A 27,621-nucleotide genomic window follows, 5' to 3' on the forward strand; every position below is an offset into this window, starting at 1 on the left:
CATTGCCTTATTTTGCACCCTGCTTAAAAACGCAGACAAAGCCATTTCCCACTGAATGGGCCAAGGCTGACCTCTGCAGGCCCCCCAAGTGTCCCTATTTTCCAGGGACAATCCCAGATTTACAGAAACCGTCTCGGTTTCTGATTTGATCCCAGAATGTCCCACTTTTCCTTAGGATGTTCCTATTTTCATTGGAGAAACTGTTATATATTCAGTAGTTTGTGTTTGCCTGAGCTTGAGTCCAGACTAAGGATTCTGAGGAGTAATAACAATTCCTAGCATACTTTGGAGGAGGCAGTGATAACGGTTACACCCAGCACTCTCCAAGTGCTGAGAAATTTACTAGTGAGACCTTTGCTTGGTTCTGTTTCCTTTGAATAAAATGCCTTGAAGTTTACTGGTGTTTTGAGACAGACAGGCAGACAGACAGATAGACAGACAGACTACATTAGATACATAGATAATTTATTACGGTCAAAGACCACCTCACATAACATAACACAATAAAAACAGCATTCATAAAGATAAAATATACAATCGGAGCAGATTGCAGCAATAGATACATACATACACCCGTAAAACTGAGATTTGGGCTACCATAAAAAATTGACCCTGAGGCGCCCCAAAGGGAGACTTCAGCATTTCCCTAGTAAGCTATTTAATTCTAGAGGATGAGCTGTGCCTACAAATCTGGGTGCAGAATCTGACTACCAGCCAGGTCATCTTGTGATCTTTCCCTAAGACCCATGCATTTGAAACGCATCTAGGAACTTGCAGAAGGGCTCTGGGGAGTTTGGATTGCACGCTTTCAAGGGGAATAAACGAGGAGGGAGGCGGGCCCAGGACAGACTACATTACAAAAGTTGAGCATATGGTTCACAGCTCTAAACACACTCACGATTGACTATTCCTCTGTCTGATTTCTATTGAGGGTGTTGGGTCACCGATGCTGTAGGATTCTTGCAGACAGCAAGTCGGCTTCTCCAGTGCCTCTGCCAGCCTGGTTTTAGCACAGAGACAGCTGGATGGCATCATCCCCACCCTGGCAGGGGGAAGGGAGGGGGAAGCAAGAATGGCCACCTTGCACAAGGAACCTCTGTCCGTCTCTTTACTTATGCAAAGGCATTTGGGACCACCCGTGCCAATCCCCCGGCAAAAAAAAGGAATGTGCCAGGCTAAGCTTCTCCAACCACACCGACCTACTCTAGCAATCTCTTTTTGCAGAGTTGAGGGCAGGTGGAGAAATCGTTCAGACTGGCCTGCCCCCCACCCCACCCCCCGTCTCATTATTATAGTTCAACTGATACAGATATATAGTTCAACTGATACAACTGGTCCAGTATATCTGAAGGAGCGTCTCCACCCCCATCGTTCTGCCCGGACACTGAGGACCAGCGCCGAGGGCCTCCTGGCAGTTCCCTCGGTGCGAAAAGCCAAGTTACAGGGAAGCAGGCAGAGGGCCTTCTCAGTAGTGGCACCCGCCCTGTGGAACGCCCTCCCATCAGATGTCAAGGAAATAAACAAATATCTGACTTTTAGAAGACATCTGAAGGCAGCCCTGTTTAGGGAAGCTTTTAATGTTTAATAGGTTATTGTATTTTAATATTATGTTGGAAGCCGCCCAGAGTGGCTGGGGAAACCCAGCCAGATGGGCGGGGTATAAATAATAAATCATCATCATCATTTCCGGTGTCTTTTGCGGAAGAGCTGCAGAATCAATGTATCCGGCGGTGCCCCTTAGTAGTGTCTTTCATTTTTGCATGACCGCAAAAACAGAAGACTGGCATTATCACTACCGCACTACCGCTATTTTTTCATGTTAGCATTTTTAGCTGTTCTCCCCTCAAACGCTCAACAACGTAGACTTGCGCACCCATAAAAAAAGCTCAGCAACTTTGACCTGGGGGGGGGCGCTGAGTGGATCTTTGCACCCTGGCACCGCATATACTAAAGATGGCCCTGACAATGACAATGATTCCTCCTTCTCCTCCTTAGTCTCAGGGTTGCCTTTGCAGAACTCAGCAGGGATGACAGGGCTCAATGGAGAACCTTTTGGCTCTTGCCTGTCTTGGACTCTGCCTTTGCCTGCGACTGACCTCTCTACCTTTCGGCCCCGCCGGTCCCAAATCCCTGCCACACTTTTCCGGGATACACTGCACCTGGTGGGGGGGATTCCCCTTCCACACAGGGGTCATGAAAGCTGGCAACTTCTTCCACGACCCCAGCTTCTGTGCCTTTAACAGCAGCTCGGCTGGTCCTTACTGTCAAGCGGCGATGCTCATGATCGGGCTCTGAAAAGCTCCACACGTTGATGAACCGGAAAAATAAAAATGCAGCTCCCTTTAATGACTGAAGACATGTATAAACTTTGTGTAGAAACATAAACTTGCCATGGACAAATTTAACATTTTTTGGAATTCATTTTTATAAATACCGTATTAGATTAAGGTCTGGTTAACTACAATAACAAATTTCTCCACTTTTTTGTAATGCACACAATATCTCTCCGTTTGCTTGTTCTGTTTCATTTTCAACATGGGTACTATTTCTTGTTTCTTCTTCATATTTGTGTCTTATCTTAGTCTGTGCACTTGTAATTTCATACTTTTTATTTTTCAATAAAGAATATATATATATAAAAACTTCACATGCTGACATATAAGATTATATCCAAGGTAAGTTAAAGCCACTTAGCAGTGCACCTGTTCTGCTGGTGAAATGTTTAGTGGCAGTGGAACATTGCTGGAAGAAGAAGAAAAAGAAGAGGAGGAGGAGGAGGAGGAGGAGGAGTTTGGACTTGATATTCCACCTTTCACTCGCCTTAAGGAGTCTCAAAGCGGCTCAGAATCTCCTTTCCCTTCCTCCCCCACAACAAACACTCTGTGAGGTGAGTGGGGCTGAGAGATTTCAGAGAAGTGTGACTGGCCCAATGTCACCCAGCAGCTGCATGTGGAGGAGCGGAGACGCAAACCCGGTTCACCAGATTACGAGTCTACTGCTCTTAACCACTACACCATGCATAAGCAGGGTGCCTTTCCACACTTTCCTCCCCCCACCCTGTTTTTTCCCAGGCATTTTTAAACCTCTATGTCTGAGCTCCACCCCCCGGAGCTTTCCCCACGAAAACCTGCTTTTTAAAGCTGAAGCACAACAATGGCAATTTCTGGTTTTCCACGGATTACAGTTTGCTCTGATTCAACAGTAAATAGCAGGTTTTCATTGAGCAAAAAGGAAAAAGGGGAGCTCGGATACAGACCTTCAAAGTGCACACCTGTGTGTGGAAGGAGCGAGGCAAAAGATAAGTGTGGCTACGCCCTAACTGTTAACAGTACAACCGCTCCTGAAATCCTGATGCTTAAAGAATGGCCTCCCCAAATATTCGACAAGAGACCACACAGGAAACTGCTTTAAATGAAAAACGGATACAGATAATAAGATTGCTTGCAGGGAGAATTGCTTTCTGTGCCTGATCCTTCCACCTACGAGAAATCTAGGGAAGGTTTGGCAAGGTGTAAAGTCTTCCCTGGAAGGGAAGGACAGATAAAATCAGATGCCTGGAAAAAGTTAATGCCGGAGGGTCATAACAGCATACAAGATCCACTGGTTGTGGTCCAGGGTTGGCTGACTCATTGGGAACCAAAGGCTTTCCCTCGCCACAGCAGGCATCTCTCATCAGGTCCTGACATTCACATAGACTTGTGATGTGCTATCCGACTTGGAAACATCTGTGAAATGACAGAGGGATGAGTCATTCTGTTTTTCACCTGTGTACGCTCTGGGCTTCACAATCAAAATCCCGCGCAAGGTAATTATATCAAAACAAGGGGTGTTTGCCACAGCCAGAATCAATTACGCAATTGGTTGTGTTTGCTTGGTTTGCAAAATGCATTACAGTGGTACCTCGGGTTACAGATGCTTCAGGCTACAGATGCTTCAGGTTACAGACTCCGCTAACTCAGAAATAGTACCTCGGGTTAAGAACTTTGCTTCAGGATGAGAACAGAAATTGCACGGGGGTGGCGGGAGGCCCCATTAGCTAAAGTGGTACCTCAGTTTAAGAACAGTTTCAGGTTAAGAACGGACCTACAGAACGAATTAAGTTCTTAACCTGAGGTACCACTGTATTCTGCTCAGAATTTGGGGGAGGGATAATCAACTATTATCTGCTTCTGTTTTGAAAAGAAAAAGAAAACGTTTCTCTGATGTTTCTCTCAGTGCTGAATTCTGATCACAAATTTCACATCCGCTGTGTGATGGAATTGCAGAACTCACAGAGACACGGGAACTAAAACATTTCTGCTCTCAAAAACCCTCTAACAAAACACATAGTGTGGCTCATAGGCAGACACAGAAACAATAAACTATTATCCAACCCCAGGCATGCAGATCCACACCACGTATTCAAACTGCACGACTTCCCCCCCAAAATTCTGGGAACTATACAGTTCCCACCTCCAAGCTACAAAACTCAGTACCCTTGACAAATTACAGTTCCCAGGATTCTTTGGGGGAAGAAGCTATGTGCTTGAAAAGTATGACGTATGCTTGAGTCTAGGGATGCGAGTGGCGCTGTGGGTTAAACCACAGAGCATAGGACTTGCCGATCAGAAGATCAGCGGTTCGGTCCCAGCTCCTGCCAACCTAGCAGTTCGAAAGCACGTCAAAGTGCAAGTAGATAAATAGGTACCGGTCCGGCGGGAAGGTAAACGGCATTTCTGTGCGCTGCTCTGGTTCACCAGAAGCGGCTTAGTCATGCTGGCCACATGACCCAGAAGCTGTACGCCGACTCCCTTTACCTGTGCTTGAGTCTAGTTCACACAGAAAGCAGATGCAGTTCCTGGACAGGGCTGGGCCACTTCAGAGGGAGGCGGGGGACTGCGTAGCTGGACGCTCTCCCACTTAAAAAATAAACAGACTTGAGGAAAACCGTTTCTAGGATAACCTCTCACTATTTTTAGTTCTGTATGTGCTGTGATTTATTTCTTTTAACTGAGAAACCATGCATGCCCCTATCTGTAATCTGACACACAGCACAGTGCAGGGACAATTTTACCACCTCATCATTATTTGTGCATAGTCGGTCTGACTTGCCAAACACTCCCACCTATTGGATCACAAAATTATGGCACCCAATACTACTTATAGTATAGGTATACTATAAGTATACAACTTATTAGGGACTCGGGTGGCACTGTGGGTTAAACCACAAAGCCTAGGACTTGCTGATCAGAAGGTCGGCGGTTCGAATCCCTGCAGCGGGGTGAGCTCCCGTTGCTCGGTCCCTGCTCCTGCCAACCTAGCAGTTCGAAAGCACGTCAAAGTGCAAGTAGATCAATAGGTACTGCTGTGGCGGGAAGGTAAACGGTGTTTCCATGCGCTGCTCTGGTTCGCCAGAAGCGGCTTAGTCATGCTGGCCACATGACCTGTATATGCCGGCTCCCTTGGCCAATAAAGTGAGATGAGCACCGCAACCCCAGAGTCGGTGACGACTGGACCTAATGGTCAGGGGTCCCTTTACCTTTTTATACTACTTATTTTTTTCACTCTTCAGCAGAAGAGGCAGGAGGACTCCCGCATGTAGCAGTGGAGCATGGAAAACCGCCTTATACCGAGTCAGACAATTTGGTCCATCTAGAGTAGGACTGTCTACCCTGACTGGCAGTTCCTCTACGGGGTTTCAGGCAGGGGGTCTCTGCCAGTCCTACCTGCAGACGCAAAGGAATGAAGCCAGGATCTTCGACTCAACGAACACTGGGATTTGGCAGTACCCCAGGGCTGGCGTACCACAGTTCGAAATGAGTGAAACAATAAGCATGTTCATCGAAAGAGCCCCCTACACAACCCAGAGGCTAAAATTCCTCTGTCTCCTATCCTACCATTGGACTGTTAGGATATTGATGTTCCGTTCCGCCTTAAGAGGAACAGATATGTGGAGTTGTTGTATGTCAAATGTCTGTTTACTTCCAGCACAATCTGCTGGGAACTTCAGTTGTACAGTGGTACCTCAGGTTACATACGCATCAGGTTACACACGCTTCAGGTTACAGACTCCACTAACCCAGAAATAGTACCTCAGGTTAAGAACTTTACCTCAGGATGAGAACAGAAATCGCACGGTGGCGGCAGCGGGAGGCCCCATTAGCTAAAGTGGTGTTTCGGGTTAAGAACAGTTTCAGGTTAAGAACAGACCTCCAGAACGAATTAAGTACTTAACCTGAGGTAACCTGTATATTGCTTTTGAAATGCTGCTGTTTTGCTTGGACACGGAGGGAAGAAGACATGTTTTTCCTTTGTCCTGCTGCTGAATAAATGCTGTAAATATGCTTACACATGTCTCTGTCCGCTACTTCTGCTGCAAAGAGTTCTTATCTCTGCTGGCTTGCGTGCTCAGTCTCTCAAGATTTCTGAGGCTTCAGTCGCAGTTTTGATGCTGTTCTGAGAACCGGAGTTCGCCCGGCTGCCGGCCGGTGGCTGGAGCCAGCTGGGGGCCTGCCAATTGCCCCCGTCTCCCGGCAGCATCCCAACGACAGGGTTATGGGCCCAGATCCACAGCGCTTACATGAGCGTAAGGCTGCTCATGGCTGCAATCCGACCCGGCAGAGACAGAGGTACGTGAAGCGAATCGTCCCGGCCGAGGCGAGAGGGCTTTTGATGTCCGTGCCAAGACGCAATTAGGCTGAAGATAAGCAGGTCTCGTACTGCGAGGGTCAACCCACAACCCTCCCTGCTCCAACTCACTAGAACTCTCCCCTAGCCAACCCAGAATTCCTTGCTCCAGTTGCATTACCAGCCACACTTTCCTTTGCACTTCCACCCTAAATAATAATAATAATAATAATAATAATAATAATAATTAATAATAATGTTTACCATATTTTTCCGTGTATATATTCCCATGTATAAGATGCCCCCTATTTGGGGGGACTCCAAATTAAGAGAATGGGGGGAGATGGCCCAGAGTTGTTGAGCTTTTTTTCCGGGGGGTGGCCCAGACATTCTGGAGCTTTTTTAAGGGGCGATTGCCAAAAATCGCTCACCTGACTGACATATGCTGCCACTAGCACGCGTCGCAAAAGCCACCTATCATCTGCCCCCTCACAGGCAGAAGCCGCCAATCACCCGCCTAATTGCCACAGTGACAGCCAATCAACAACAGCCCTTGCCACAACCACCAATAACACACCTAGTAGCCGCTGACAATCTCCGGTTTGCGGCAGCAACAAATCACACACACCCTATACACTATCTGGGTATAAGACAACACCCAATTCTTAACATTATTTTTTAATTTAAAAAACCCTTGTCTTATACAGTCATACCTCGGGTTGAAGTAGCTTCGGGATGAATATTTTCAGGTTGCGCTCCACGTTACTTCCAGGTTTCGCCGCTCGCGCATGCGTAGACGGTCAAAATGACGTCACGCACATGCGCGGAAGCGGCGAATCGAAGCCCATGCATGCGCAGATGCACGGACACGGGTTGCGTTCGCTTCAGGATGCGAACAGGGCTCCAGAACGGATCCCATTTGCATCCAGAGGTACCACTATACACGGAAAAGTATGATATATGCCAACCATCTGATCGGGTTGTCCCAGCCACTCTGCCAGGCTCCCCAACAAAATATTACAAACACTATAACTACAATAACATATTGTAATGTCCACACAATATCTTTTTTTCCTGTTTTGTTTTGTTTTGTTTTGTTTTCCAAATGGGTACTATTTCTTGCTGCTGCTTCTTGTTTGTGTCTTACTCTGCGCACTTTTAATTTTTGCACTTTTTACTTTTCAATAAAGAATTAAAAAGAAAAGCATAATAAAACGTCAAACATTAAAAACTTCCCTGCCTTCAGATGTCAAAACATCCCTGAAAGTAGGCACAGATGCCAGGGAACGTACCTTTCCTGAGCTCCTCAAGGTGGGTTGGATGCTTCTGGCTGCAAGGAGAGATCGGAAAGATTGACTCAAAAGGAAAGCAGAAATGCAAGTGTGCCGTCCGGTGTCACCCACGGGCCAGCAGGGCAACTTCCAACAGTACTCAGACTTCCTGTCTCACGCTCACTCAGACACTCACATGATTTACACAAAACATAGTACAGTCATACCTCGGGTTGAAGTAGCTTCGGGTTGAGCGTTTTCAGGTTACGCTCCGCAGCAACCTGGAAGTAACGGAACGTGTTACTTCCGGGTTTCGCCGCTTGCGCATGTGCAGATGCTCAAAATGACATGGCGCGCATTCGCAGAAACGGCGAATCGCGACCCGCAGACGCGGGTTGCGTTCGCTTCAGCATGCGAATGGGACTCCGGAATGGATCCTGTTCGCATTCAGAGGTACCGCTGTACAAAAGTACCACTCGCTGGAGCAGCTCAGATAGATAAAAATCCTAACAGTCACATAGGTCTCATGCTCGCTGTACATTAAAAACACATTTACAGTGGTACCTCGGGTTACAGACTCTTCAGGTTACAGACTCCACTAACCCAGAAATAGTACCTCGGGTTAAGAACTTTACCTCAGGATGAGAACAGAAATTGCGCGGCGGCAGCAGGAGGCCCCATTAGCTAAAGTGGTGCTTCAGGTGAAGAACAGTTTCAGGTTAAAAACGGACCTCCAGAACGAATTAAGTTCTTAACCTGAGGTACCACTGTATACCACTTTAGGGACTCCTCCCAACGAATTCGTAGCTGTAAATGGCAAGCAATTTTGATGGCTGTAAGTTGTTCAAAATGTTTTTTTTAATATTGTGCTTTAATGCTGTAACCTGCTCTGGGGACTTAGGGTGAAGGAAGGGTGGGGAATAAATAAATGGATCGATAGATCACAGAGCTAACATCCTTAACAGTGTGCAGGATCCTCACACAGTTTAAATATCTCCCCGCTTGAAATCGAAAGTGGAAATTTACAGCTGCATCAGAAGAGTTGAGAACAAAGGGGGGGACCTCTCCAGAGTAACTCAACAGAGCCGTAAGGCACAAAAGAAATCAGGAATAATTAATATGGACATAATATTTGATAAAGAATTAAAGGAACAGTTGATGGAAATTGAAACCTCACACAGGAAGAAGAAAGGAGAACTTCACTTGCGAACTTACAAACTACTATATGTGTTAATGCGAATTGAAGTTAATCATTGCAGCTGTGGTATAAGGGTTTTTATCAATAATGGATTGTATTTGGTCTGAGCAATAGTCTGGAGGCAGATTTAAAGGGAATCTGACCTTGACGTACAGCATGTTGGAAGCCACACAAAATTTATAATTGGCTATGAGATTGATTTGTATTTGAATTGGTATTGCTGTTTGGTATTAATATAATATGGCACATATTGGATTTTTTGTAACTGAAAATTAATTAAAAAAATTTTAAACAAAAATAAATAAATGTGTGTTAAATGCAGGGTGTGGGTTGAAGTGACCTGTGCAATAGGGGCTCAAAAGCTGTGGCCCAGAAGCTGATTGCAGGCCTTTCTGTGTGGCCCTCAGCACTCTCCCTAGGCTGCCACCCCCTCACCAGTCCTGATTCGAACCCCAAGTGGCTGAGATGTTCCCTTGAACTCGGGTGAGGCCTCTTCCCTCTTTCAGTGGAGGCCACCGTGGGGTGCAGGGGTGAGTACATCAACTAGCCTACTGTGGTAAAATGTACATTTCTTGAGATGCCCATTTTTGCCTCCAGCCTTGCCTACCACTGAATAGGAGCAACATTTGTGCCTTTTCCTCCTAGAAGAACTGCTCCAGCCCCTGGATCACTCTGTCTGGCTTTTTCTGCACCTTTCCCAGCTCTGCAATTCCCTTTTTGAGATGCTGTGATCAGACCCATATACGCTTTTTCCAAACGTGGTAGCCACAGAGATTTGGTGTGACAGTTTCCTCTTTTTTATCCTTTTCCTTCTTACATTTCATGCAAGTCCCCTGGGTCAGCTCACCATCTTGCTCCTCGCTGGGTCCTTCAGACCAACTATCTGCCTTTTTTGAAAAAATTACCGTTAATAAACCAACACGAGGACACTTACCTGTTTACACACCCATTCTTCACCTGTGCACTCAAAACACACAAATGCCACCAACGCTTTGGAGAGGTGGTGACGTCCCAGGTGCTGGCCAGTAGCCACTCTCCGCAGCTGACTTTTCCTGGCTCAAACCGACCGTGTTGGGAATGAGCAGAACTGGTTCTACAGGACTTAATGCAGCTCAGGAAAAGTTTCGTTTGTATTGAATGCAACGAGGACTCTTTGAAACCAGCCCCGCTTGTTTTCCTAGCTCTGTACCATCTTTTCTGACCAACAACAACTCCCTGTGACCTCGATCCAAGGTCTTCCCTTCTTCCCTTCCTCTTGATGCTCACCAGCCTGGTCAAGACAATTCTCCACTTACCGACAGCTTCTCCATAGCAGCACTCCCAGCACGAATATGATTAGAGACTGCAGCGTGACACAAACAGCCAGCGGGATCCAGGTGCCCCCATTTCCTTCACTTTCTGGACATGGAGGCGTTAAGCAACCTTTTACTTTTCCTACAGGAGAGAACAAGACCATGAAATCCTGGCTCCAGCTTCTCCCCCACAGTGCACCAGAGAAGGTTTCCAACCTTTTGATTCCCAAAATGTTGGTACAGTGATACCTTGGGTTACAGACGCTTCAGGTTACAGACACTTCAGGTTACAGACTCCGCTAACCCAGAAATAGTACCTCGGGTTAAGAACTTTGCTTCAGGATGAGAACAGAAATCGTGCGGCGGCAGCGGGAGGCCCCATTAGCTAAAGTGGTACCTCAGGTTAAGAACAGTTTCAGGTTAAGAACGGACCTCCAGAACAAATTAAGTTCTTAACCCGAGGTACCACTGTACTACAGTGTCAGGATCAGGTCAGCGATAAAATGCCCAGTGCCTTAGACGTTAACTCTTTATTCAAAGAAACCAGAACAGAGCAGGCCTTGGGATCACAGCAACTCTTCCCAGTAGGGAGCGAACGTCCCCACCTTCCCACCGTTCTCTGTGGCTCCTCTCCTGGGTCCTTCCCCAGCAACCTGAGGCTCCTTCATCTTCTCTCTCGTTGTTCCTCCCACTTCATGCCTCTTCTGGTCCTGAGAGACCAGGGGGAAGACGAGCTTGTCACAGCAGGAGGGGGAGATTCCTTGGCTTCTTCACCACTCTGCCTCTCTGCCCCCTTCCTCACCAGCCTCCGCTTCTGCCTCTTGTTCTAGACTGCTCGCTCCACAGACTCTCTCTGCTCACTAAACCCTGTTACCTTTTCAGCTTCCCACACCTCTGCCTCCCAGTCTTCCCCTTCTAACTGCTCATCGTTTTCCCACCACCAAGCCTTTGGTAACTTCACAGATAAGAATTAACAAGCAGTTTATATTTTACAGTCCTTTTTTATTCAGGCACCAGGTCGCAAGCAAAAATCCACTTCCCTCCACAAGGAGAGCAGTTGGCTACTCCAATTCTTCCCCCTTCCATCTTCCACAACATCCTGTTCACCAACAGGAAGATCCTCCTCCTCCTCTCTGCACTCTTTGTTCTCTAATACGTTCGGATCTCCTAGTTCGTGGGGAGGGAGGGTCCTGCACAGTCTTTAATAACGTCTCTGCTATCTGTCCCCTCCCTTCTGTTTCTCTTGTCATTATCTCGTAGCTAGGCAGCTCCTGTCTAATCTGCTCTGTGTCTGTGTCTCCCTCTGCTTCTGAGACTGCTGGAAACAAGGGGTGGTAAGTCTCTCCCCCCCCCCAGCTCCTCTTTTGAGGGAAGCTGATCTGCCTGAGCATGCATTCCCCAATCCTCTGCTTCAGACCTTTCCCTGACACTCTGGCTCTGAGCCGTCTTTCCCAGGGAATCAATCCTCTTTACCCAGCCAGTATATGACATTGAGCAGGGAACAGCGTAGGAAGCTGCCTTACACTAGGGTTACCAGACGTCCCCGTTTCCCGGGGACAGTCCCCGGATTTGCAGATAAGTCCCCGGACAAATTCCATCCCCGGAATGTCCCCAGATTTCATATAATGTCCCTGGGAAACGCAGCAGCGGCAGTCTCAGCAGCCCGGAGCAGTTGGCTCTGGCTGGCTTTGGGAGCTGCTCAGCAGTCCCCATACGATGGTGGTGCAGGGGCTCAAAGATGCAGCTTCTGGGCTGCCTCCACCTTCCCTGACCCCAGCAACTGACCTGTGAAGGGAGGCTTCATGCTGCCTATCGGAGCCGCCTCCCAACTCCTACTTGCGTGCAAGCAGGAATGGAGCGGGGATCTCTCAGCTGTGAAGGCAGGCTTCACGCTGCCTATCAGAGCTTGCGTGCAAGCAGGAGGGGGCAGGGATCTCTCAGTTAGGCAATGGGAAGCTTCCCTTCCCAGCTGAGGGCTCCCTGCCCCCTCCGGCTTGCACGCAAGTTGGAATAGGATTGGGGCTGCTCTGATGGGAAGGGAGGCATTGTGCTGCCTTCCCCGCCCCCTCCTGCTTGCATGCAAGTAGGAGCTGGGATGGGACTGCTCCGAAAGGCAGTGTAAAGCCTCCCTTCTCAGCTGAGGGATTCCCGCCCCCCTCCTGCTTGCATGCATGCAAGCAGGAATGGGACTGGGGCTGCTTTGATGGGAAGGGAGGCATCGTGCTTCTTGAGTCTCACCGCACTCCTCCGCCTTCCATGCCTGACCCACCGTGCACCGCTTCCCCACCACCACCATCACCATCAAAGAGCCTGGGGCTGCCCAGGCTCCTGGAGAAGGGAGATAGAAGCCTCGGAGGAAGGGGAAACGTGGTAGTTGAGGTCAAGGCGGCGGCCCCTCTGCCACCGCTATCGCTGCAGCATCAACACCCCGAACGTGTAGTAATTAATTAATTAATTAATTAATTAAAGTGTCCCCGGATTCATTGAAAAAAAATCTGGTAACCTTACCTTACACCAAGTTAGATCATTGGTCCACTTAGCTTAGTAGTGTCTACACTGGCTGGCAGCAGCAGGTTTCAGGCAGGGGAAAGTCCTATTCCTATCTGGTGACTAAACCTGGGACCTTCTGCATGCAAAGCAGGTGCTCTGTTACTGAAATAGGGGATCCTTTCCAGAATACCGGTACTATTAAACAATACAGTGTTGACCAGCTGATGCATTAGTGGGGGACACTATTCAAGCATTGCATCTAGATGTCTTTTTTATTGTGCATTAATGGTGATTTGTGCTCATGGTAGTTTTGAAGTAGTTCTATATTATCCTGCTCTCACTACAGCTTGCACCTGCAAAGGTTTTGGGACAGACACACGGCTGCTTCCAGTTGGTTGCATGTTCCACGCACTTTCCTGATAAAATCCCAGTAACTTTTCATATCACGAACATTCCAGAGGTTTTGTTTTGTTTTGTCCCATTTTGTTGTGCTGTAATTCAAAAGTGCACCTCTAGATGGCAATGGCACCATAAGTAACGCTACTAGTAGAACACTGCAGAACTAACAAAGCAGAATTATGTGTGGATGGTCTGGAATAAATCTAACCGAATGCAAGACGGCTACATACACACCAAGTGCAGGTAACTTGCAACTTATGCACATTTAACTTGCGCACATGCAGCTTCATGCACTTGGCAAAAAAAAAAAAAGTAAAAGGGTTCAGAAAGTGAGTGAGCGTCCAGGGGGAAAGACCTTTGCAATCCCACCCACCACTGAATACAAACAATTTTTGCTTTACATGCTAACCTCCGGAATCCTCCAGAAAAACAATCTTTCAAAGGACCTGTTAATGGCATTTTACCATTGTACTGTGGAGAGTGTATTAGCTTATGGTCTGTGTGTGTGGTTTGGGAGCTGCACGGCCAGGGGAAAAACAATGCTGTCCAGGGTTGTAAAGACTGCAGAGAGAATAATTGGGTGCACTCTTCCCACCTTGGATCAAATCTATGCTGCCAGGTGCCATAAGAAAGCTGCAGAGATAGCGCAGGATAGTGCGCACCCCGGAAATGATCTCTTTCAGCTTCTGCCTTCTGGAAGAAGGTATAGGGTTATAAAGGCCAGGACTAGCCGCCTGAGAAACAGTTTCTACGCAAATGCAATTCTGGTTCTAAACGCAGCATAAGGAGTCTCTATAGTATATTGTATTTTAAAATGGGGTTTCAGAGTTTTTAGGGGGTTTCGAACGTTTTATGTAGATTTTTTAAATTTCATTGTTCTGTATGGGACAACGACAACAAAGATATTGTATCGTATCATATCGTATCGTAACCCCGGAACGCAATCCCCGCCCAAGTTGAGAGTCACCTATATTTAAAGCACATTCCTACCCCAAGAATCCTGCGAACAGTAGTTTACCCCTCACAAAGCTGTATTTCTCAGCACCCTTAAAAACTACAGTTCCCAACATTCTCTGGGGTGTGTGGAAATCTGCTTTAAATGTAAGATGTGCAAGCAGCCTATTATTGCACCAATAAAGGTAAAAGGTAAAGGATGTCTGGATGGTTAAGTCCAGTCAAAGGCGACCATGGGGTTGCGGTGCTCATCTCGCTTTCAGTCCTAGGGAGCTGGTGTTTGTCCACACATAGCTTTCTGGGTCATGTGGCCAGCATGAGTAAACCACTTCTGGTGCAACGAGACACTGTGACGGAAGCCAGAGCACACAGAAACACCATTTACCTTCCCGCTGCAGTGGTACCTATTTATCTACTTGCACTGCTTTCGAACTGCTAGGTTGGCAGGAGCAGGGACCAAGCAATGGGTGCTCACCCCGTCACGCAGATTCAAACCGCCGACCTTCTGATTGGCAAGCCCAAGAGGCTCAGTGGTTTAGACCACAGCGCCACCTGCTGTTATTGCAACAATAACATATTGCAATCTACAGCCGTGCAGGCATGTAGCCTTTGAAACACACAGGAGTAATTTCTTCACAGGGCGCTTTTGTACACAGCGGTTTGCGACTGTACGCACCTTTGTGCGATAACATCGCCTAAAGCAGCAGCTACTTTCTGTGTTGTCTGTACACAGACTTAGGTGTGTTTTCAAACTGGCATGAAATGAGGCTCTGTGTTTCCCTCCCCTCGGTTAATGATTCCACAGCCCTTTCAAAAATATGCATACAGTCATCAATATCTCAGAACTTTAGCTACCCCCTCCCTAGAGAGCAGATTCCCTGCAAAGTAGCCCAAATACCTAGAAAGCCCCTTACCTGGAGGAGAGGGCAGCCAACCGCAGCCGCATGAATTCTGTTCCCTCCCTGTCAAACGGAAGGTGATCTCCTGCTTCTCAGCAAAGCTGCACTTCAGTCTTCTCTCTTTGGTCTCCTTCCCTTCCCTCAAGCAAATGTGGAGCTGAGATGCCCTGTGACCATTGAAGATGCTGTAGTCTCTCTCCTTCTCGCCTTGCTGGAGAGCCTTCTTGCCTTCCCACCAGCTCACCACATTATTGTCTAATTCCTTGCTCGAGACAGAGCAGCTCAGGACGTAGCACACGAGATCAGACCGTCTGCTCTCCAGCATCCGCTTAGTGCCTGGATGGGAAAGAAGCATCTCTGATGTGCCATGTTCAATTTAAGAAGCATTTGGGACCCGGGCAGGAGGTGGGACGGGCTTAGCGCCTTTCTCTTCGTTGCCAGGGATCCAGGACTCGCTGGTTCAGAGACGGGAGGGTCCGCCAGTGTAGGACTGGCCTGGTTGTTGTTTAGTCGTTTAGTCGTGTCCGACTCTTTGTGACCCCATGGACCAGAGCACGCCACGCACTCCTTTCTTTCACTGCCTCCCGCAGTTTGGTCAGACTCATGCTGGTAGCTTTGAGAACACTGTCCAACCATCTCGTCCTCTGTCGTCCCCTTCTCCTTGTGCCCTCCATCTTTCCCAACATCAGGGTCTTTTCCAGGGAGTCTTCTCTTCTCATGAGGTGGCCAAAGTATTGGAGCCTCAGCTTCATGATCTGTCCTTCCAGTGAGCACTCAGGGCTGATTTCCTTCAGAATGGAGAGGTTTGATCTTCTTGCAGTCCATGGGACTCTCAAGAGTCTCCTCCAGCACCATAATTCGAAAGCATCTATTCTTCGGCAATCAGCCTTCTTTATGGTCCAGCTAGCCAACGCATCATCCCACCAATGGCAGCGGTTATTGGGACTAGGGAACGTAGGAAGTGGCCTTATACTGAGTCAAACCATCGGTCTATCTAGTTCAGCATCGCCTACACTGACTGCCAGGGCCGGCCCTATGATGAGACAGAGCGAGGCAGCCGCCTCAGGCGGCAGATGATGAAAGATACAGAGCAGAGAGCGTTGTTGTGTCACTTTGCCTGCTCTGCCCACCCCCCTCCCGAGCTATCCTGCTGCCCTCAGGTGTGGCAGAGGCATAGGAGCCAACTCCTAGGGGCTGAGGTCTCTTCACAGACACCCAATAAAATATTTGAGGGGGCCGCCCACCCTGCCACAAAGTTAAGAGGCATTGCCATTCAAATGGTGTGTGTATACTGAAAACTAAGATCATGGCCACTGGTCCCATCACCTCCTGGCAAATAGAAGGGGAAGAAATGGAGGCAGTGAGAGATTTTACTTTCTTGGGCTCCATGATCACTGCAGACGGTGACAGCAGTCACGAAATTAAAAGACGCCTGCTTCTTGGGAGAAAAGCAAGGACAAACCTAGACAGCATCTTAAAAAGCAGAGACATCACCTTGCCGACAAAGGTCCGTATAGTTAAAGCTATGGTCTTCCCAGTAGTGAGGTATGGAAGTGAGAGCTGGACCATAAAGAAGGCTGATCACCGAAGAATGGATGCTTTTGAATTATGGTGCTGGAGGAGACTCTTGAGAGTCCCATGGACTGCAAGAATATCAAACCTATCCATTCTGAAGGAAATCAGCCCTGAGTGCTCATTGGAAGGACAGATCGTGAAGCTGAGGCTCCAATACTTTGGCCACCTCATGAGAAGAGAAGACTCCCTGGAAAAGACCTTGATGCTGGGCAAGATTGAGGGCACAAGGAGAAGGGGACGACAGAGGACGAGATGGTTGGACAGTGTTCTCGGAGCTACCAGCATGAGTTTGACCAAACTGCGGGAGGCAGTGGAAGACAGGAGTGCCTGGCGTGCTCTGGTCCATGAGGTCAGGTCCACATATGCAAATAAGGGATTGAAAGTGATGTTCAGTGATTGGATAGTTACAGAAAATTGTTACTGTTGCGTTCTAGTGGAGCTCTATATAAGCAAGCTGGCTGAACCCTTCAGTTCAGTTCTGTTCTGGCCTGTGAATAAACAAGAGCTGTTTGAAGAATCGCTGTGTCGTCTGATATGTTCACCCACAACTTAACACTCCATATTTTAGGAAAACAGTAACAGGTATGACAGGGACCCTAAGTGTGTTTTCAGTCTCATTTAACGCTGGTCCACTCACCTGTGGTGACCACCAGGTCATAATAATTGACCGAGCTGCACCAGTATCTGCCGTGATCGCTGTCCGTCACATTGCTAAACTGAAGGGAGTAATTTTGAAGCACCCTGAGGCGATCCCAGGCCTCTGGGAGACGAGTCACGGGGCCGTTCCCCCGCTTGGAAAAGAGAAGGGTGGGTCCACTTTGCTGAAGGTACCAAGATACTTCCCCACGTTCGCCAGGACATGGCAGCTCCAGTGAAGAGCCTTTCTCTGCATATATCACTTGTGGGGAGAGAAGGCTTTGTTAGGCCCCAGAAGATTAGGAGACACAAGAGAGACACTTCAGATGTTTTGGAACACAGCTCACATCACCCAACATGGCCAACAACAAAGGATTTTGGGAGTCTGCAGTCCACCACATCTGGAAGACACGCCATTGGTAACCCCTGAACTGGCAGTGCCATACCTAACATTAAAAACAGAAGGAGCTGCATTGTTTGGAGTCATACCATTGGGTTTGGGTGGGGCGGAACAAGACATTCTCTTAAATTTTTATTTTTTGGTCAGGCTCCCCCTGAGCCGTTGGAGAATCTCAGCCCCTCCGCTGGACAATGTTAAGTGAGATGTCCTTCCACGGGTGGAGAATTTCAGCCGACACTGTGGCTCCCACCCAACCGATTTTAAGATTGTCATGGGCTTGGCCTCTGCTCGTTACAGCCCTCCTCGTTGAGCCTGTCACCTACAACATCCACAACTATGCCCTAGCAACAGTGTTTTGTTCAGTATTACAGAGCCAAATCATTCAAACTGAGAGAATTTTTCAGAGAATATTCCCACCCCCTTGCCTTCCCAAGAACCGTTGGAGAAAAAACTCCCTCCCATTCTGCTTGCTTTGAGAACATTTGGCAAAATGTTCCTCCCACACCTTCCGGCCAACTGAAAATAATGTGGAAAAATATGGAAGGCAATTTGCCCAGTGTGGTCCCCAGGGTGAGCCTTAGCCATCCTACGAATAATTCCTTCAAATTATACGGTCAGTATCATTGAGTTAGGGACGCGGGTGGCACTGTGGGTTAAACCACAGAGCCTAGCACTTGCCGATCGGAAGGTCGGTGGTTCGAATCCCCGTGACGGGGTGAGCTCCCGTTGCTCAGTCCCTGCTCCTGCCAACCTAGTTCGAAAGCACCCCAAAGTGCAAGTAGATAAATAGGTATCACTCCGGCGGGAAGGTAAACAGCGTTTCCGTGTGCTGCTCTGGTTTGCCACAAGCGGCTTAGTCATGCTGGCCACATGACCCGGAAGCTGTACGCCAGCTCCCTCGGCCAGTAAAGCGAGATGAGCGCCACAACCCCAGAGTTGGCCACGACTGGACCTAATGGTCAGGGGTCCCTTTACCTTTATCATTGAGTTGGAAGGGCTCCTGTGGGCAAATTCAGAGCTAGAGCATCCACAGCAGCCTCTCCTTGAAGACGTCTAACAAACTGCTCCCATTGCCATATTTTTCCTAGCCTTAAAGAGTTTCTCCTACTGCTCAGCTTAAACCTCCTCTCCTGCAACCTTAGATCAAGTTCTGCCTTCCAGGGGCAGCAGAAAGCAGGTATTTGCCCTTTTCCACCCAACAGTTCTTCGGGTTTTGGAAAAATCCGTGTGTGTGTGTGTGTCCATCTCCCTCGGTCTTTTCTTTCTGCAGTCTTAATAGTCCTTTCCCAGAAGTGTCTCGCCAGGTGAGCAATTGCTGCTGTTCTAGCTTCCCGCAGGTGGGAGGTCAGCACGGTGCAACACACCAGCAGAGCCAATCCCAGACCTTTCAAGATCTCCTACTGTCCAGGATTTACAGGAGCTGTCCTGGTTTCTGATTTGATCCTGGAATGTCCCACTTTTCCTTAGGACATCCCTATTTTCATCGGAGAAATGTTGGAGGGTATGGAGTTATAAACACACACACACAAACCGAGCCAAGGAGATGAGTAACTATACAACCTTTAGAAGACATCTGAAGGCAGCCCCATATAGGGTCGTTTTTAAATGTTTAATGTTTTATTGTGTTTTTATATACAGTGGTACCTTGGTTCTTGAACTTAATCCATTCTGGGAGTCCGTTTGATTCCCGAAACGGTTCGAAAACCAAGGCGTGGCTTCCGATTGGCTGCAGGAGCTTCTTGCACTCAATCAGAAGCCATGGAAGTCAAGTCGGACGTTCGTCTTCCAAAAAATGTTCGCAAACTGGAACATTCACTTCGAGATTTCCGGTGTTCGGGAGCCGATTTGTTCAGGAGCCAAGCCATTTGTGTACCAAGGTACCACTGTATGTTGGAAGCTGCTCAGAGTGGCTGGGACAACCCAGCCAGATGGGCAGGGTATAAATAATACATTTATTATCATTATGATGATGGAATAAAGGTAAAGGGACCCCTAAGCATTAGGTCCAGTCGTGACCGACTCTGGGGTTGTGGCGCTCATCTCGCTTTATTGGCCAAGGGAGCTGGCATACCATGACTAAGCCGCTTCTAGCGAACCAGAGCAGCACACGGAAACGCCATTTACCTTCCCGCCGGAGCGGTACCTATTTATCTACTTGCACTTTGAGGTGCTTTCGAACTGCTAGGTTGGCAGGAGCAGGGACCGAGCAACGGGAGCTCACCCCGTTGCAGGGATTCGAACCGCCGACCTTCTGATCGGCAAGTCCTAGGCTCTGTGGTTTAACCCAGTGGTGATGGAATAGGACGCCCCTATTTTCATCAGAGAAATGTTGGAGGGTATGCAACCCAGTGCTCCTGCTAACGTATTTGCACCGTGCCAACCGACCCACCGCCTCTCCCCTCCCAGTAAGCAACAGCGACCCACCTGCCAGGAAGCTATGGCAGTACCCCCACCACACCCACTAAGCTGCTTCTGACCTCTCCCCAGCCGAGCTGCCTGGCACTGCCTCCAGCCCCTCCAATCCCAAACCAGCCCATCACTTCTAGGTTTTCATTAACGCCATTACCAAAACAAATGCAATTCAGAAAGCGGGTGGGGAGAGGAATCTTACATTCAGCACTGCCAAGCCGCAAGAAGATGGCAGCCAGAGCAGCAAGGGCCACCTTGAAGTTTCGAGGGCCACCATCCATTTTGGAGGGGAAATGCTTCTGGCTGGACATTGCAGGCAGCAGAATGCGTTCTTCTAGCAGGGCTCTCCTTCTGGGTTCTTATGGTGGTGTTTTGTTGACTCATATGCTGTATTTATTTTATTTCTTTCAAACATAAACTGCTGAGGCGTCAAAGGAAGGCAAAGAATACAGACTTCAAGTCATATCTACATCCGACATACCCTGAGTGCACTGGGAGGATGGCTTATCAATAAGGGCATGATTTTGTTTGTTCTGGGGAAGGCAGAAGTAGCAGGAGGGAGAGGATATATATATATAGAAAGACCATCAAATGTCCTGTGCAAGGAGTCCTGCTTATTTGGAAGCCAGAATGGTGCTACAGCTAAGTGTTCGACTAGGACATGGGACTGCCAACCTAGCAGTTCAAAAGCACGTCAAAGTGCAAGTAGATAAATAGGTAAACGGGAAGGTAAACGGCGTTTCCGTGCGCTGCTCTGGTTTGCCAGAAGCGTCTTAGTCATGCTGGCCACATGACCCAGAAGCTGTACGCCGGCTCCCTCGGCCAATAAAGCGAGATGAGCGCCGCAACCCCAGAGTCGGCCACGACTGGACCTAATGGTCAGGGGTCCCTTTACCTTTTAGGACATGGGAGCCCAAGGTTCCTCACTCACCATAAAGATTACTGGTGACCTTGAGGCAGCCTAACCTACCTCAAAAGGTTGTTGTGACTGTGATTAGAAAGAAGTGGAATTTATTGACTGGGGAGGGGGAAGGAGGAAAACACTTCTTATGCTGCAAAAACTATTTATTTTGGAAGTACCGTATTTTTCGCACCATAGGACGCACCGGACAATAGGACGCACCTTGTTTTAGAGGGGGGAGAACAAGGGAAAAAAATTATTCCGCTCTCTGCCCAGCGCCCCTTCAGCGAAGTGGCAGGAGGCGCTGCGCAGAGAGTGGGAGAATTTTCCTCCTCTTGTTTTCCCGCTCTAAAACAAGGTGCCGTTTAAGGTGCGTTCAGGCGGCTACCTTGGAAGCCTGGAGAGCGAGACGGGTCTGTGCGCACCGACCCCTCTCGCTCTCCAGGCTTCAGGTTCCTTTCGACCTGCTCTTTGGGGCTGGCGGGGGGAAGCCCACCACCAGCCCCAAAGAGCAGGTCAGGGAGCAGCGGAAAGGCGCAGCGGAGAGGCTGCTGCCATAGTCACGCGTCACTTCTCCAGCTGGGAGAGGGTCGCGGGGCTATGGCTGCTTTAGCCCCGCGCGCGCTCTCCCGGGTGGAGAGGTGGCGCGCGCCTATGGAGGCTCCTGCCATAGCCGCCCATCACCTCTCCAGCCGGGAGAGGGTCGCGGGGGGGGCTGCTTTAGCCCCGCACGCACTCTCCCGGGTGGAGAGGTGACGCGCACCGATGGAGGCTCCTGCCATAGGCGCGCGTCACCTCTCCAGCCGGGAGAGGGTCGCGGGGGGCTGCTTTAGCCCCGCGCGCGCTCTCCCGGGTGGAGAGGTGACGCGCGCCTATGGAGGCTCCTGCCATAGGCGCGCGTCACCTCTCCAGCCGGGAGAGGGTCGCGGGGGGCTGCTTTAGCCCCGCGCGCGCTCTCCCGGGTGGAGAGGTGACGCGCGCCTATGGAGGCTCCTGCCATAGGCGCGCGTCACCTCTCCAGCCGGGAGAGGGTCGCGGGGGGCTGCTTTAGCCCCGCGCGCGCTCTCCCGGGTGGAGAGGTGACGCGCGCCGATGGAGGCTCCTGCCATAGGCGCGCGTCACCTCTCCAGCCGGGAGAGGGTCGCGGGGGGCTGCTTTAGCCCTGCGCGCGTTCTCCCGGGTGGAGAGGTGACGCGCGCCTATGGAGGCTCCTGCCATAGGCGCGCGTCACCTCTCCAGCCGGGAGAGGGTCGCGGGGGGCTGCTTTAGCCCCGCGCGCGCTCTCCCGGATGGAGAGGTGACGCGCGCCTATGGAGGCTCCTGCCATAGGCGCGCGTCACCCCTCCAGCCGGGAGAGGGTCGCGGGGGGCTGCTTTAGCCCCACGCGCGCTCTCCCGGGTGGAGAGGTGACGCGCGCCTATGGAGGCTCCTGCCATAGGCGCGCGTCACCTCTCCAGCCGGGAGAGGGTCGCAGGGCTATGGCGTCTTCGCTCCATAGGACGCACACACATTTCCCCTTCATTTTTGAAGGGGAAAAAGTGCGTCCTATAGAGCGAAAAATACGGTAAGTCCTGCTAAAATCACAGAGCTTATGCCAAGCTATCTGAAAGACCACATTCCCTCATATAAATCTGTCCATGCTTTGAGATCTTCAGGGGAGAGGCCCTTCTCTCAGTCCTGCCACCCTCACAGGCACACTTAGTGGAGACGCAGGAGAGGGTCTTCTCAGTGCTAGCTCCCAGATTCTGGAACTCCCTCCCTGGAGAAGCTAGCCTGGCTCCCTCCTTCCACCAGCAGGTGACTATCTTCTTGTTCCAACAGGCTTGGGGGAACCGACTGCTTTTCATGAGAGAGCTGCTACTGTGCTGTTTCTATTGTAATTATTAGTGTGGTTTTAGTTTTAATAGTTTTAATTCTACCAATATTTAATTAAAAATTAATGATTGTTTTTCCTATGTTTCAGCAGTTCTTAGATTTTTTCTCTATCTTGAGTCATGGGCATAGGCAAGGGGGCCAGGGGGCTGCTCTCTCCCCACCTAAATCATGTAAAACAATAAAAAAATACTTAACTAACTGAGGTTCTCCCCCCTCCCCCACCACACAAATCCTGGTTACACCCATGCCTTGATTTCTGTCCAGTGTAATAATAATCAGTGCTTTTTTACTTTAAAAAAAAATGTTTAGGGGTACTCTCATTTTGACTCAAGAAAATCACCATTTTACAGTTCAGATCGGGAGAAATAAATACAGTAAATGGACAAAAGCACAAAGATTCACAAAATGTTGAGGGCTATGCGTACCCCTGTATCCCCCCTCCCAGAAAAAGCACTGATAATAATCATAATCATAACAACAACAACAACAACAACAACAATGTTTGTGTAAATAAGGTTGGGACTGGACTGTATGCCTAAACATCCTCAGCAGGGTTGGAACTGAATCCCACTAAATTCAATGGGATTTATTCTCAAGCAAAATAGGGCGGCGGTTCCTTTAAGGGCTAGAGCGACGCGGACGCCCCCTTGCGTTAGCGGCCCTAGAAAGCAGAAGGGAAGAGCAGGCGCCGGAATCGCGTTCTGGGAAGAAAGGGTGGGGGGCGGGGGAGACCAGAAGTCTTTTGTCCCGGTTCCCTTCCTGTACGAAACCCGGAAATGTAGCTCCTCCCCACCCTCTCCCTGCCGGTGCCGTTTTGGCTTCAGGTCCGTCCCAAGATGGCGAAGCTGCTGAGCTGCGTTCTGGGCCCACGGCTGTACCGGGTCTACCGGGAGCGGGACCCCATCAGACCCCGTCGCCTCAGGGCCGAGGCAGAAGACACGTCGCAGGCCCCGCTAGAACCGTCTTGGGTGAGCTCTATCAACTCTTTTCTCCCCCCCCCCCTTTCGGAGACTTGGTATCTCCCTCGTCGCCCTTTACCTTCATAGGGTTGAGGGGCGAAACCATTACTCTTAAGGGGGTTGGCATTGCCCTGCTTTCCTTGATGTCATCATAGAGCAGCCTAAGTCTCATGGAGAGTCCGGGATACCAGTGGGCGATACCATTAGGATTGCGGGGGGGAGTGGAGGAAGAGGTATGAAAAAATCCAATTACTGAGCCCCTTATTTAAACATGGCACACGCCCATCGTGGACAATGTCATTACTGGAGGGTCTGGGGCCACCTTTCTGGGATGAGGCCATCATAAAACACGGGGGTGGGGATGGATTATTCCTGCCTTGAGGATATTTTCCAAAACAGTGGCTAGCCTTGAAGGAGGAATGGAGAGAGAACAATAGCTGGAATGTTGCATCTTTTTGTACAAGACTTCCTCTTCTGTTTCCCCTCCCCTGTTCAAAATTAGCATTGCCACAACAATATCCTTACAGTTGCATTGCAAAGATCCAACAGGTGTAACTTTTTTTTTTGACACGGCACTGTTGGGATGGAATAGGCTGCCCCTGATGAATATCTGCCTGGTGAGAATCTGTTTCTCTAACTTTAAAAAAGATAAGCCTCGTATTTCTGTGTGAAATCCCTCAATGCACCTCTCATTTATAAGAAACAAATGGAAGCAATATTTTAAAATTTAAGAAAGGAAAAGCAGAGAGAATAAAAGCACAACTAACAGCAGTTTCAAGCAGTCAGCAAGCTGGAAGGGGAGTCAACGCCAAATGCCTGGCCTGGGGAAATTGAAGTGTATGCACTTGGCCCCTGCAACCTTTCAAAGTTGGTGCATTTCCAGTATCTTAAGAGAGTTAATGTACTTGGCATCTGCAACCCTTTGAAGATGGTGCCTTTCCAATATCTTTAAAAGAGAGGGTGTTCTCTAGGCAGGCTGCCACCACAGTCCCTACCTGCCCAGATTCAGAAGATGGGGTACCTGGAGCCACGTCAGTGAGGAAGATTCCCAAAGATCAGACAGGTTAGGAATATAGAAAGCTGCCGTATGCTTCGTCAAACCATTGACCTATTAACTCAGCCAGCGGTGCTGGGGGCCACTGATGGGAATTGCATCCCCAAATATATGAAGGGCACCAGGTTGACAAAAGCCGGTCCACACTTCATAGCAAACACTGTCAAAGGTTTCAGGCAGTAGCATTGCCCAGCGCTATCTGAAGATGCCAGCACTGAACCTTTTACATGCAAAGTTACAGTCCCTTAATTAGTTAGCTTCCATGAAACCCCAGGATTCCTGTTTGGAAATCACTGTCCTAGTTCATTCCTGATGCCTGTCTGGGCAAACCTGTTGGGAGGAAAAGGCTGTATCGGTTACATGCTAGCAACACACACACAGCTTGCAGTATGGGAATTGGGAGAATCAGGTTGCTCAATGTTTCTTGTTACCTGCAGCGTCCTTGTGTACATCACTACTGCCTTGTCTAGTGGGATAAGCAGATATTTTTGTTTCCAAGGCTGACTTAACTTTCGCCTACATTCTTCCTGGCACGCATGGCTGCAAGGCCGCATCTTCCAAAAGCTGTGCCTTAGTGGCCATTTTGCTTTTGACTTGAGTTTTGTACGGTGCCCTGCGTCAGGAGGGCCTAGCCTGCATCCTTCCAGATGTTGGACCTCCATCATCCCCAGCCAGCATGGCCAGTGGTCAGGAACCAGAGCCTCATCTGAAGGTGCATAAGGCCACCACCTTGTTGAAGCTAAGCAGGTTCCTGGGTGACCTAGGAACTAGACCGATGCTTAGAAGTGGTGATAGGCCGGGTGCAGGCCAATAAATAGAAGCTGAATCCTGCGAATATGTCTGTGTTCCATGTCCCGAGTTTTCAAGTCAGAGAGGTGGGGAGATTGCCTGTTCTGGACAGGGTTGCCCTCCCCTGGAAGGAGCAGGTCGGTCGCTGAGGGGTACCCCTAGATTTGGCACTTTTCACTGGACGCTCAGTGGGATGCGGGTGGCACTGTGGGTTAAACCACAGAGCCTAGGACTTGCCAATCAGAAGGTCGGTGGTTCGAATCCCCGCGACGGGGTGAGCTCCCATTGCTCGGTCCCTGCTCCTGCCAACCTAGCAGTTCAAAAGCACATCAAAGTGCAAGTAGATAAATAGGTACTGCTCCGGTGGGAAGGTAGACGGCGTTTCCGTGCGCTGCTCTGGTTCGCCAGAAGCGGCTTAGTCATGCTGGCCACATGACCCGGAAGCTGTACGCTGGCTCCCTCGGCCAGTAAAGCGAGATGAGCGCCGCAGCCCCAGAGTCGGCCACGACTGGACCTAATGGTCAGGTGTCCCTTTACTTTACCTTACTGGACGCTCAGGTGGCAGTGACTAGTAATGTCTTTCCAACTCTGGCCGTTTCGCCAGCCACAGCCCCTTTTGGACAGAAATTACTTGGCCCCAGTACTCCATGCTCTGGTAACTTCCAGATTGGATTGTTGCACTTGGCTCTGTGTGGAGCTACCCTTAAAGACAGCTCTGAAATTACAGCTGATCCAAAACGTAGTGGCCAAATTACTGGCTGGGGTTCCATTATGGATCTCGCACAACCCCTGTCTTAAAAGAGCTATACTGGTTTCCAGTTCAAGGTGCTTGGCATTTAAAGCGCTAAACAACTTAGACCCCAGATTATCTAGAAGACCACCTCCTCCCCTACAATACTCCTCAGGTGTTAAGATCAGCAGAGGAGACCCTGCTAGTTGCTCCAGCACCTTCAGAAGGCTTTGGCCTAAGATAAGACTTTCTCTGTGGCAGCTCCTAAGTTGTGGGACTCCCTCCACACAGAGGTAATAAATAAAAACGGTGGCAGGTGGAGAACAAGCAACATCTTCAGCGCTGTGTACCAAACGGTTCATCTAGCCACTAAAATATATCGAGTCATCACAATACCAAGGAAGGCGTACTTATTTCTAGAGTCGCTGCTTTCTCTTTCACTTTTCATCCTCGCCTGTATTGTGCAATTCTTGGGCCTTGCAGCTTCCCAGAAATAGAGAATTGCAATACTGTACATCATTTTGTGCTTCCTTCTCTCCCCACCCCCACAGCACCCTCAGATCTGCTCTGATAGGTTGGCTGGAAACCTAGGGCAGGTTTTTTTTTGGGGGGGGGGAAGGTTTGCCGGGAGAGGGAGGTGAAGTTTGAGAAACTCTGAACTCTCCAGCCTCTTCCCAGCAAGGGAGCATTGAAGATGAAGAAACTTGCGCTCTGTATCCGTAAAAATCAAGCTTTGTAGAGGAAGAGCTACTAATCACATGTGGGCCCCGCCTTTCCACCAGGGAGCAAAGGGCACCATGCATGAGGTTAATCCCTTATCATTTAGAAGAGAACGCTTTGCACTTTCTTTAAGGCTGCAACAACAGCTTACTCACCTGCCTTGATCCTTGGCCGCTGCAGCATTGCACCATCCCATTGCTGGCAACTGGCTATATATTGCATGTGAAGCTGTGCTGTGTCGCTGGCTTGAGTTGAAATCCAGTCTGAGGAACCTTTGGCTCTCCGCATGTGCCTGAGCTATAACGCCCATCATCCCTGCAATTGGGGCTGGCGGGAGTTGTAGTTCAGCCACACCTGGAGGGCCAAAAATTCCCCGGACTTGCAATGTGTCATCATGAAGAAGATGGCGATTAACTCCCCAAATGGCTGATGTGTTCGTAGGACAGACTTCCCCCACAACCTGC

General features: G+C 49.3%; 2 protein-coding genes across 2 annotated transcripts in view; one reads left to right on the forward strand and one right to left on the reverse strand.

The window, feature by feature from the left end:
* Positions 1-448: 448 nt before the first annotated feature.
* Positions 449-20,513, reverse strand: LOC310757143 (lymphocyte antigen 6 complex locus protein G6f-like). The gene is made up of 6 exons (XM_083602346.1): positions 20,332-20,513; positions 17,322-17,582; positions 15,125-15,445; positions 10,371-10,509; positions 7,899-7,936; positions 449-3,725 (listed from the first exon to the last, which is right to left on the reverse strand). The coding sequence occupies exons 1-6, from the start codon at positions 20,438-20,440 to the stop codon at positions 3,673-3,675; spliced, it is 921 nt and encodes a 306-aa protein (XP_083458472.1). The 5' UTR covers positions 20,441-20,513; the 3' UTR covers positions 449-3,672.
* A 3,060-nt stretch (positions 20,514-23,573) lies between these two features.
* ABHD16A (abhydrolase domain containing 16A, phospholipase) overlaps positions 23,574-27,621 on the forward strand; it is a 38,592-nt gene continuing 34,544 nt past the window's right edge. Inside the window, exon 1 of the mRNA XM_083601569.1 lies at positions 23,574-23,873. Within this exon, the coding sequence (XP_083457695.1) occupies positions 23,742-23,873 (132 nt within the window). The 5' untranslated portion in view covers positions 23,574-23,741. The remainder of the gene's footprint in view (positions 23,874-27,621) is intronic.

Source organism: Podarcis filfolensis (assembly GCF_964270895.1).
Source record: "Podarcis filfolensis genome assembly, chromosome: 2".
Classification (NCBI taxonomy): Eukaryota; Metazoa; Chordata; class Lepidosauria; order Squamata; family Lacertidae; genus Podarcis; species Podarcis filfolensis.

Coding starts and splice junctions, on each gene's coding strand:
- LOC310757143 (XM_083602346.1), bottom strand. CDS start 20,440: ATGTCCAGCCAGAAGCATTTCCCCTCCAAAATGGATGGTGGCCCTCGA. Junction 10,510..15,124: donor TTGGCTGCCCTCTCCTCCAG/GTAAGGGGCTTT, acceptor TCTCTCCTGTAG/GAAAAGTAAAAGGTTGCTTA. Junction 7,937..10,370: donor CTGCTATGGAGAAGCTGTCG/GTAAGTGGAGAA, acceptor CTCTCCTTGCAG/CCAGAAGCATCCAACCCACC.